Source organism: Oncorhynchus keta, chromosome 1 (genome assembly GCF_023373465.1).
Source record: "Oncorhynchus keta strain PuntledgeMale-10-30-2019 chromosome 1, Oket_V2, whole genome shotgun sequence".
Classification (NCBI taxonomy): domain Eukaryota; kingdom Metazoa; phylum Chordata; class Actinopteri; order Salmoniformes; family Salmonidae; genus Oncorhynchus; species Oncorhynchus keta.
In genome coordinates, this window is record NC_068421.1 from 83,047,132 (window position 1) to 83,059,682 (window position 12,551).

General features: G+C 41.7%; 1 protein-coding gene across 1 annotated transcript in view; it reads right to left on the reverse strand.

The window, feature by feature from the left end:
• Positions 1-12,551, reverse strand: part of raver2 (ribonucleoprotein, PTB-binding 2) — a 186,748-nt gene that overhangs the window by 80,422 nt on the left and 93,775 nt on the right. Inside the window, exon 4 of the mRNA XM_052523520.1 lies at positions 4,526-4,717. Coding sequence (XP_052379480.1) covers positions 4,526-4,717 — 192 coding nt within the window. The remainder of the gene's footprint in view (positions 1-4,525; positions 4,718-12,551) is intronic.

Sequence of the window (12,551 nt, forward strand, 5' to 3'; positions counted from 1 at the left end):
ACCAAGCTTTAACTTCCTGACTGATGTCTTGAGAAGTTGCTTAAATATATTCACATAATTTTTTTTAGCATTTCCCATGATGCCATCTATTTTCATGATGCCATCTAAGCACCCCCACAACATGATGCTGCCACCCCCGTGCTTCAGGGTTGGGGTGTTGTTCTTCGGCTTACCTCCACCTTTTTAATCAAAACATAATGATGGTCATTATGACCAAGCAGTTCAATTTTTGTTTCATCAGACCAGAGGACATTTCTCCAAAAAGTATGATTTTTGTCCCCATGTGCAGTTGCAAACTGTAGTCTGGCTTTTTTATGCGGTTTTGGAGCAGTGGCTTCTTCCTTGCTGAGTGGCCTTTCGGGTTATGTCGATATAAGACTCGTTTTACAGTGGATATAGATACTTTGTACCTGTTTCCTCCAGCAACTTCACAAGGTCCTTTTGCTGTTGTTCTGGGATTGATTTGCACTTTTCGCCCTAAAGTACGCTCATCTCTAGGAGACAGAACACATCTCCTTCCTGAGCGGTATGACAGCTGTGTGGTCCCATTGTGTTTATACTTGCTTACTATTGTTTGTACAGATGAACTTGGTACCTTCAGGCATTTAGAAATTGCCCCCAAGGATGAACCAGACTTGTGGAGGTCTACAATGTTTTTCTGATGTCTTGGCTGATTTCTTTTGATTTCCCCATAATGTCAAGCAAAGAAGCACTGAGTTTGAAGGTAGGCCTTGGAATGCATCCACAGGTACACCTACAATTGACTCAAATGATGTCAATTAGGCTATCAGAAGCTTCTAAAGCCATGACATAATATTCTGGAATTTTCCAAGCTGTTTAAAGGCACAGTCAACTTAGTGTATGTAAACTTCTGACCCACTGGATAAGTGAAATAATCTGTCTGTAAACAATTGTTGGAAAAATGACTTGTGTCATGCACAAAGTAGACGTTATAACCGACTTGCCAAACCTATAGTTTGTTCACAAGACATTTGTGGAGTGGTTGAAAAACAAGTGTATGTGTATGTATGTATCTCTTTCTCTCTCATTCTCTCTGTCTGTCTTATTCTCTCCCTCTCCTTGAGAAAATGTCAGTATGCATCAGTCTGTTTGGTTGGTTGCTGGTTGGTTCCCTCAAGCACGAGAAAACCAGGCTCCCACATCATCACACCAGGGAGAAAGGGAAGGCGAGAGAGGGAGGGAGGGTGGAGAGAAGAAAATAGGAGGGGGGAGGTCCATCTGCGACTGTGTTCACACTCAGTTTCACAAACTGAAGAAATGACAGGAGTAGTCCTCTACTGAGCACAGTGGCTCTCCTCCTCATCCTCTCCTCTCCTTCCAGGGTTCTTATGTTGCTTTTGTTTCTGTCTGAATCTCATTTTGTAATGTACTCAACAGAAAGAGCCTGGTGCATGCTCCTCTACAGAATTAAATAGGATCTCTATGTGCTCTTCACTTTCTAGGAAATACTTGCTTTTCTAAGAACTACTCAACCTATTCACTGTCTTGAGTATTTAAAGTATTCAGTCTCTAAGTGCACTGTTAAAACTATCTCTGAGACACAGGGGTCGTCTGATAATATACCTGGGATGTACCAGAGTACTATCTCTGAGACACAAGGGTCGTCTGATAATATACCTGGGATGTACCAGAGTACTATCTCTGAGACACAGGGGTCGTCTGATAATATACCTGGGATGTACCAGAGTACTATCTCTGAGACACAGGGGTCGTCTGATAATATACCTGGGATGTACCAGAGTACTCTCTGAGACACAGGGGTCGTCTGATAATATACCTGGGATGTACCAGAGTACTATCTCTGAGACACAGGGGTCGTCTGATAATATACCTGGGATGTACCAGAGTACTATCTCTGAGACACAGGGGTCGTCTGATAATATACCTGGGATGTACCAGAGTACTATCTCTGAGACACAGGGGTCGTCTGATAATATACCTGGGATGTACCAGAGTACTATCTCTGAGACACAGGGGTCGTCTGATAATATACCTGGGATGTACCAGAGTACTATCTCTGAGACACATGGGTCGTCTGATAATATACCTGGGATGTACCAGAGTACTATACATTATTATATTGTCCACAGTCACCTGGTATGACCAAGTTGATGCTGAGGTGTTGACAGATTGACAGTTTCTCCTACCATCTTTTCATCTCAAAAGGTAGAAATTAGAGAGTGAGTGGGGTAGAGGTGAGGTGCTCAAAGTACTGTGTGTGCACGTATTTAAGTGTGCGTGTAGACTTCAATGGTTTTATGTGTGTGTGTGGATGACTTTGACTGTGCATGTGTTTGAGTACATTCTAGTAGTGTATGTGTCTGTTTGTGTGCATGTCAGTTTTTGTATGTGTGTAGGCATGTGTGTGTCAGGGGCAGTGAGCACAGCAGGGTTGATTTCTGTCAGAAGCGAACAGAGGAGTGGGCTCATTGTGAGGCAGGGCGACATTAGGACAACTCTTAAAATAACTTCCACTGTTATTGTTTCTGCCAGACAGCACCACAGTACGGGAGAAAGAAGGAACGAGAGGTGATATGTATGCATGTATACAGTATACAGATGTATGTTTATATTTTCAGAATACCATGGCATTGTTGAATACTCGTTTCTGATTTGTTTGAAGGGCATTCTAGAGCGAGCATTATTTCCCTTTATAAACTGGGTGGTTCAAGTCCTGAATGCTGATTGGCTGAAAGCCGTGATGTATGAGGCTGTGTACCATGGGTATGACAAAACATTTATTTTTACTGTTCTAATTACATTTGTAACCCGTTTATAACAGCAGTAAGTCAGTCACCTCAGGGTGGTATATATGTGGTATAGGCCCTATATACCACGACTAAGGGCTGTATACAGGTACTCCTTGTTGCGTCGTGCAAAGAACAGCCCTTAGCCGTGGTATATTGGCCATATTCCACACCCCCTTGGGCCTTATTGCTTAAATAATACACTGATTGTACAAAACATTAGGAACACCTGCTCTTTCCATGACATAGACTGACCAGGTGAATCCAGGTGAAAGCTATGATGTCACTTGTTAAATCCACTTCAATCAGTGTAGATGAAGGGTAGGAGACAGGTTAAAGAATGATTTTTAAGCCTTGAGGCAACTGAGACATGGATTGTGTATGTGTGCCATTCAGAGGGTGAATGGGCAAGACAAAAGATTTAAGTGCCTTTGAAGGTATGGTAGTAGGTGCCTGGCGCACAGGTTTGAGTGTGTCAAGAACTGCAATACTGCTGTGTTTTCAAGCTCAACAGTTTCCCGTGTGTATCAAGAATGGTCCACCACCCAAAGCACATCCAGCCAACCTGACACAACTGTGGGAAGCATTGGAGTCAACATGGGCCAGCATCCCTGTGGAATGCTTTCAACACATTGAGTCCATGCTACAAACAATTGAAGACATTCTAAGGGCAAAAGGGGTACAACTCAATATTAGGAAGGTGTATATACAGTACATGTATGAATACTGTATAAGCAAGCATAGTGAGTGATGATTTTTATATGCATTCATTTGTATATCACTGGACTTTGTAAATCTGTCAGTTAATTAACGCTGAGTGTTTTTTGAGGTCGGTTTGGTTTCAGGTTTGGTCATCTAAACATTAAATGCACTATCCATTATGTGGGTTGAATGCTGTAACAACACAGAATAAAACTATGATGGTAGTGACTGCCCATGACTACTTAATAACCATCATTTATTCACATTATTTTAATGAAATATTGTTGTGTATTTTACATTTGATGACTTTATTTCATATCTCATCTCTATAGAGACTGTTGATGACTGCTGAATACCAACCGTCACTTAGATCATGTATTTTCAGGTAGAGATACCTCGCGAAGCAATTGCTCTCTATCCCTCGATTGTGTATTCTTCTCTCTCTTTCATGTAGCAGGTGTACAAGAAACACAAACCGGACAAGTAGCCGTGCAATGGATTATGGTCATTGTAGTTAATTACCACGTTTTCTGCGCTAAACTATGTAGAATATTGTCCTGTTGGAAACTACAACACTCTACTACATTGCACAGTTCAGGCTTGATCTGACATCTCTACAGAAACTGCACAATGTGCGCATTGAGTTCGCAGAAAAAAAAACTAACAAAATGGAATTAAAATAATTGAACCAACATTGGTCAATAAGTTGTTTAAATAACTTTTGGTTAATCACTCAGCACTATTGTTTATCCAGATTTGCATTAAACATACAGTATTGTGTGTGCACAAGTGGCCATGCTTGTGTATGTATGTGTGTGTATGTATGTGTGTGTGTGTATGTATGTGTGTGTGTGTATGTATGTGTGTGTGTGTGTGTGTGTGTATGTATGTATGTGTGTGTATGTATGCATGTGTGTGTATGTATGTGTGTGTATGTATGTGTGTGTGTGTATGTATGTGTGTGTATGTATGTGTGTGTATGTATGTGTATGTATGTATGTATGTGTGTGTGTCCGTGCGTGTATGTGATTTGTCCTTCTAGACAAGTTACTTACCACACCCTGAGCAGCGATGAGCGCTGCCAATGTGCTCCTGCCTGTGGTTCCGGGGGTGCAGAGAGAGAGACGGATCTCCTGTCCTCCCACCAGTGTTCTGTCCATCTCTATCAGTATGGCCTCCGCCTGCTCTGCACTCTCATACTCCACCACCCCGAACCCTCGCACCGGGCTGCCCTCATCCTGGGCTAGCTGAAACACAGAAAACACACACACGTTATACACACACGTTACACACATCTCCCTCTCAACAGCACAGGGCTACAAACAAACAAACTGACAACAGTAAAAACAAGTACATACCAACATATAAACCTTGCACAATGCATTCCCAACATTCTTATTCCCCTCACAATCAGCGCAGTGTGTACGGAATAAAGCAACAACCTTGTGTAGCCTTCACAGTGACTGGCAGTATACTCTCACAAGATGAGCTCTAACTCACATCCAACTCTGACACATTCCCAATACTCTCTCTCAGGTGGAGTAGTAGTACTGTATTACATCTATCATAGCTCAGATGGAATAGCAGTACTGTACTGTATTACATCTATCATAGCTCAGGTGGAGTAGCAGTACTGTACTGTATTACATCTATCATAGCTCAGATGGAATAGCAGTACTGTACTGTATTACATCTATCATAGCTCAGGTGGAGTAGCAGTACTGTACTGTATTACATCTATCATAGCTCAGGTTGAGTAGGAGTACCGTACTGTATTACATCTATCATAGCTCAGGTGGAGTAGCAGTACCGTACTGTATTACATCTATCATAGCTCAGGTGGAGTAGCAGTACTGTACTGTATTACATCTATCATAGCTCAGGTGGAGTAGCAGTACCGTACTGTATTACATCTATCATAGCTCAGGTGGTGTAGCAGTACTGTACTGTATTACATCTATCATAGCTCAGGTGGAGTAGCAGTACTGTACTGTATTACATCTATCATAGCTCAGGTGGAGTAGCAGTACTGTACTGTATTACATCTATCATAGCTCAGGTGGAGTAGCAGTACTGTACTGTATTACATCTATCATAGCTCAGGTGGAGTAGCAGTACTGTACTGTATTACATCTATCATAGCTCAGGTGGAGTAGCAGTACTGTACTGTATTACATCTATCATAGCTCAGGTGGAGTAGGAGTACCGTACTGTATTACATCTATCATAGCTCAGGTGGAGTAGCAGTACTGTACTGTATTACATCTATCATAGCTCAGGTGGAGTAGCAGTACTGTACTGTATTACATCTATCATAGCTCAGGTGGAGTAGCAGTACCGTACTGTATTACATCTATCATAGCTCAGGTGGAGTAGCAGTACTGTACTGTATTACATCTATCATAGCTCAGGTGGAGTAGCAGTACCGTACTGTATTACATCTATCATAGCTCAGGTGGAGTAGCAGTACTGTATTACATCTATCATAGCTCAGGTGGAGTACCAGTACCGTACTGTATTACATCTATCATAGCTCAGGTGGAGTAGCAGTACCGTACTGTATTACATCTATCATAGCTCAGGTGGAGTAGGAGTACTGTACTGTATTACATCTATCATAGCTCAGGTGGAGGAGCAGTACTATATTACATCTATCATAGCTCAGGTGGAGTACCGTACTGTATTACATCTATCATAGCTCAGGTGGAGTAGCAGTACTGTACTGTATTACATCTATCATAGCTCAGGTGGAGTAGCAGTACCGTACTGTATTACATTATCATAGCTCAGGTGGAGGAGCAGTACTGTATTACATCTATCATTGCTCAGGTGGAGTAGGAGTACTGTACTGTATTACATCTATCATAGCTCAGGTGGAGGAGCAGTACTGTATTACATCTATCATAGCTCAGGTGGAGTACCGTACTGTATTACATCTATCATAGCTCAGGTGGAGTAGCAGTACCGTACTGTATTACATCTATCATAGCTCAGGTGGAGTAGGAGTACCGTACTGTATTACATCTATAATAGCTCAGGTGGAGTAGCAGTACTGTACTGTATTACATCTATCATAGCTCAGGTGGAGTAGGAGTACCGTACTGTATTACATCTATCATAGCTCAGGTGGAGTAGCAGTACCGTACTGTATTACATCTATCATAGCTCAGGTGGAGTAGCAGTACTGTATTACATCTATCATAGCTCAGGTGGAGTAGCAGTACTGTACTGTATTACATCTATCATAGCTCAGGTGGAGTAGCAGTACTGTACTGTATTACATCTATCATAGCTCAGGTGGAGTAGCAGTACTGTACTGTATTACATCTATCATAGCTGAGGTGGAGTAGCAGTACTGTACTGTATTACATCTATCATAGCTCAGGTGGAGTAGCAGTACCGTACTGTATTACATCTATCATAGCTCAGGTGGAGTAGCAGTACTGTACTGTATTACATCTATCATAGCTCAGGTGGAGTAGCAGTACCGTACTGTATTACATCTATCATAGCTCAGGTGGAGTAGCAGTACTGTATTACATCTATCATAGCTCAGGTGGAGTAGCAGTACTGTACTGTATTACATCTATCATAGCTCAGGTGGAGTAGCAGTACTGTACTGTATTACATCTATCATAGCTCAGGTGGAGTAGCAGTACTATATTACATCTATCATAGCTCAGGTGGAGTACCGTACTGTATTACATCTATCATAGCTCAGGTGGAGTAGCAGTACCGTACTGTATTACATCTATCATAGCTCAGGTGGAGTAGCAGTACTGTACTGTATTACATCTATCATAGCTCAGGTGGAGTAGCAGTACCGTACTGTATTACATCTATCATAGCTCAGGTGGAGTAGCAGTACTGTACTGTATTACATCTATCATAGCTCAGGTGGAGTAGCAGTACCGTACTGTATTACATTATCATAGCTCAGGTGGAGGAGCAGTACTGTATTACATCTATCATTGCTCAGGTGGAGTAGGAGTACTGTACTGTATTACATCTATCATAGCTCAGGTGGAGGAGCAGTACTGTATTACATCTATCATAGCTCAGGTGGAGTACCGTACTGTATTACATCTATCATAGCTCAGGTGGAGTAGCAGTACCGTACTGTATTACATCTATCATAGCTCAGGTGGAGTAGCAGTACTGTATTACATCTATCATAGCTCAGGTGGAGTAGCAGTACTGTATTACATCTATCATAGCTCAGGTGGAGTAGCAGTACTGTACTGTATTACATCTATCATAGCTCAGGTGGAGTAGCAGTACTGTACTGTATTACATCTATCATAGCTGAGGTGGAGTAGCAGTACTGTACTGTATTACATCTATCATAGCTCAGGTGGAGTAGCAGTACCGTACTGTATTACATCTATCATAGCTCAGGTGGAGTAGCAGTACTGTACTGTATTACATCTATCATAGCTCAGGTGGAGTAGCAGTACTGTACTGTATTACATCTATCATAGCTCAGGTGGAGTAGCAGTACTGTACTGTATTACATCTATCATAGCTCAGGTGGAGTAGGAGTACCGTACTGTATTACATCTATCATAGCTCAGGTGGAGTAGCAGTACTGTATTACATCTATCATAGCTCAGGTGGAGTAGGAGTACCGTACTGTATTACATCTATCATAGCTCAGGTGGAGTAGCAGTACTGTATTACATCTATCATAGCTCAGGTGGAGTAGGAGTACCGTACTGTATTACATCTATCATAGCTCAGGTGGAGTAGCAGTACTGTACTGTATTACATCTATCATAGCTCAGGTGGAGTAGCAGTACTGTACTGTATTACATCTATCATAGCTCAGGTGGAGTAGCAGTACTGTATTACATCTTTCATAGCTCAGGTGGAATAGCAGTACCGTACTGTATTACATCTATCATAGCTCAGGTGGAGTAGGAGTACTGTACTGTATTACATCTATCATAGCTCAGGTGGAGGAGCAGTACTGTACTGTATTACATCTATCATAGCTCAGGTGGAGTAGCAGTACTGTATTACATCTTTCATAGCTCAGGTGGAGTAGCAGTACCGTACTGTATTACATCTATCATAGCTCAGGTGGAGTAGCAGTACCGTACTGTATTACATCTATCATAGCTCAGGTGGAGTAGCAGTACTGTTGTAGTGGCTTCCTTTCGTCTTTACCATAGCCACTGCCCAAGCCTGAAGCGGGGTTGTTTGGTACGCATACAGTCCACACTCAAGGTTTCCAAACGGCCAAACATTCCATGACATCCAGGGATATGGTGCAACAAAAATGTTTATTCTTCTTATATCTAACAAATAAATGAGTCTCCAATCAACTTAAAGCACAAAATACTTGATATGGAAAATACATATTATGACCTGTATGTCTGTATGGTCAAAAAACTATACAGCTCCCGCATCTAGCAAGGACTCCCTCTCCCGAAGGCCCAACTTCCTGCCTTTATCCTAACACACTTACCACAATACAATGAACAGGCAAGAGGGGGGGGGGGCAAATGGCCGAGTTACACTAACAACAAATTAATATATCTCAATCGGGTAAATATAAATCATAAAGGTACGTACCTAATATTTCATCATTTACATTAATATTTAATATATTTATACAAATATACATGGAGCTCCATATGTTCGGTCTTTTATACAAATATGTCCAAATCGGCTCTAACAACTGTATTACATCTATCATAGCTCAGGTGGAGTAGCAGTACTGTACTGTATTACATCTATCATAGCTCAGGTGGAGTAGGAGTACTGTACTGTATTACATCTATCATAGCTCAGGTGGAGTAGCAGTACTGTATTACATCTATCATAGCTCAGGTGGAGTAGCAGTACTGTATTACATCTATCATAGCTCAGGTGGAGTAGCAGTACCGTACTGTATTACATTATCATAGCTCAGGTGGAGTAGCAGTACTGTATTACATCTATCATAGCTCAGGTGGAGTAGCAGTACCGTACTGTATTACATCTATCATAGCTCAGGTGGAGTAGCAGTACCGTACTGTATTACATCTATCATAGCTCAGGTGGAGTAGGAGTACCGTACTGTATTACATCTATCATAGCTCAGGTGGAGTAGCAGTACCGTACTGTATTACATCTATCATAGCTCAGGTGGAGTAGCAGTACTGGATTACATCTATCATAGCTCAGGTGGAGTAGCAGTACTGTATTACGTCTATCATAGCTCAGGTGGAGTAGCAGTACTGTATTACGTCTATCATAGCTCAGGTGGAGTAGCAGTACCGTACTGTATTACATCTATCATAGCTCAGGTGGAGTAGGAGTACCGTACTGTATTACATCTATCATAGCTCAGGTGGAGTAGCAGTACTGTACTGTATTATATCTATCATAGCTCAGGTGGAGTAGGAGTACTGTACTGTATTACATCTATCATAGCTCAGGTGGAGGAGCAGTACTGTATTACATCTATCATAGCTCAGGTGGAGTACCGTACTGTATTACATCTATCATAGCTCAGGTGGAGTAGCAGTACCGTACTGTATTACATCTATCATAGCTCAGGTGGAGTAGCAGTACTGTATTACATCTATCATAGCTCAGGTGGAGTAGCAGTACTGTACTGTATTACATCTATCATAGCTCAGGTGGAGTAGCAGTACTGTACTGTATTACATCTATCATAGCTCAGGTGGAGTAGCAGTACTGTACTGTATTACATCTATCATAGCTCAGGTGGAGTAGGAGTACCGTACTGTATTACATCTATCATAGCTCAGGTGGAGTAGGAGTACCGTACTGTATTACATCTATAATAGCTCAGGTGGAGTAGCAGTACTGTACTGTATTACATCTACCATAGCTCAGGTGGAGTAGCAGTACTGTACTGTATTACATCTATCATAGCTCAGGTGGAGTAGGAGTACCGTACTGTATTACATCTATCATAGCTCAGGTGGAGTAGGAGTACCGTACTGTATTACATCTATAATAGCTCAGGTGGAGTAGCAGTACTGTACTGTATTACATCTATCATAGCTCAGGTGGAGTAGCAGTACTGTACTGTATTACATCTATCATAGCTCAGGTGGAGTAGGAGTACCGTACTGTATTACATCTATCATAGCTCAGGTGGAGTAGCAGTACCGTACTGTATTACATCTATCATAGCTCAGGTGGAGTAGCAGTACTGTATTACATCTATCATAGCTCAGGTGGAGTAGCAGTACTGTACTGTATTACATCTATCATAGCTCAGGTGGAGTAGCAGTACTGTACTGTATTACATCTATCATAGCTCAGGTGGAGTAGCAGTACTGTACTGTATTACATCTATCATAGCTGAGGTGGAGTAGCAGTACTGTATTACATCTATCATAGCTCAGGTGGAGTAGCAGTACCGTACTGTATTACATCTATCATAGCTCAGGTGGAGTAGCAGTACTGTACTGTATTACATCTATCATAGCTCAGGTGGAGTAGCAGTACCGTACTGTATTACATCTATCATAGCTCAGGTGGAGTAGCAGTACTGTATTACATCTATCATAGCTCAGGTGGAGTAGCAGTACTGTACTGTATTACATCTATCATAGCTCAGGTGGAGTAGCAGTACTGTACTGTATTACATCTATCATAGCTCAGGTGGAGTAGCAGTACTGTACTGTATTACATCTATCATAGCTGAGGTGGAGTAGCAGTACTGTACTGTATTACATCTATCATAGCTCAGGTGGAGTAGCAGTACCGTACTGTATTACATCTATCATAGCTCAGGTGGAGTAGGAGTACCGTACTGTATTACATCTATCATAGCTCAGGTGGAGTAGCAGTACCGTACTGTATTACATCTATCATAGCTCAGGTGGAGTAGCAGTACTGTATTACATCTATCATAGCTCAGGTGGAGTAGCAGTACTGTACTGTATTACATCTATCATAGCTCAGGTGGAGTAGCAGTACTGTACTGTATTACATCTATCATAGCTCAGGTGGAGTAGCAGTACTGTACTGTATTACATCTATCATAGCTCAGGTGGAGTAGGAGTACCGTACTGTATTACATCTATCATAGCTCAGGTGGAGTAGCAGTACTGTATTACATCTATCATAGCTCAGGTGGAGTAGGAGTACCGTACTGTATTACATCTATCATAGCTCAGGTGGAGTAGCAGTACTGTATTACATCTATCATAGCTCAGGTGGAGTAGGAGTACCGTACTGTATTACATCTATCATAGCTCAGGTGGAGTAGCAGTACTGTACTGTATTACATCTATCATAGCTCAGGTGGAGTAGCAGTACTGTACTGTATTACATCTATCATAGCTCAGGTGGAGTAGCAGTACTGTGTTACATCTTTCATAGCTCAGGTGGAATAGCAGTACCGTACTGTATTACATCTATCATAGCTCAGGTGGAGTAGGAGTACTGTACTGTATTACATCTATCATAGCTCAGGTGGAGGAGCAGTACTGTACTGTATTACATCTATCATAGCTCAGGTGGAGTAGCAGTACTGTATTACATCTTTCATAGCTCAGGTGGAGTAGCAGTACCGTACTGTATTACATCTATCATAGCTCAGGTGGAGTAGCAGTACCGTACTGTATTACATCTATCATAGCTCAGGTGGAGTAGCAGTACTGTTGTAGTGGCTTCCTTTCGTCTTTACCATAGCCACTGCCCAAGCCTGAAGCGGGGTTGTTTGGTACGCATACAGTCCACACTCAAGGTTTCCAAACGGCCAAACATTCCATGACATCCAGGGATATGGTGCAACAAAAATGTTAATTCTTCTTATATCTAACAAATAAATGAGTCTCCAATCAACTTAAAGCACAAAATACTTGATATGGAAAATACATATTATGACCTGTATGTCTGTATGGTCAAAAAACTATACAGCTCCCGCATCTAGCAAGGACTCCCTCTCCCGAAGGCCCAACTTCCTGCCTTTATCCTAACACACTTACCACAATATAATGAACAGGCAAGAGGGGGGGGGGCAAATGGCCGAGTTACACTAACAACAAATTAATATATCTCAATCGGGCAAATATAAATCATAAAGGTACATACCTAATATTTCATCATTTA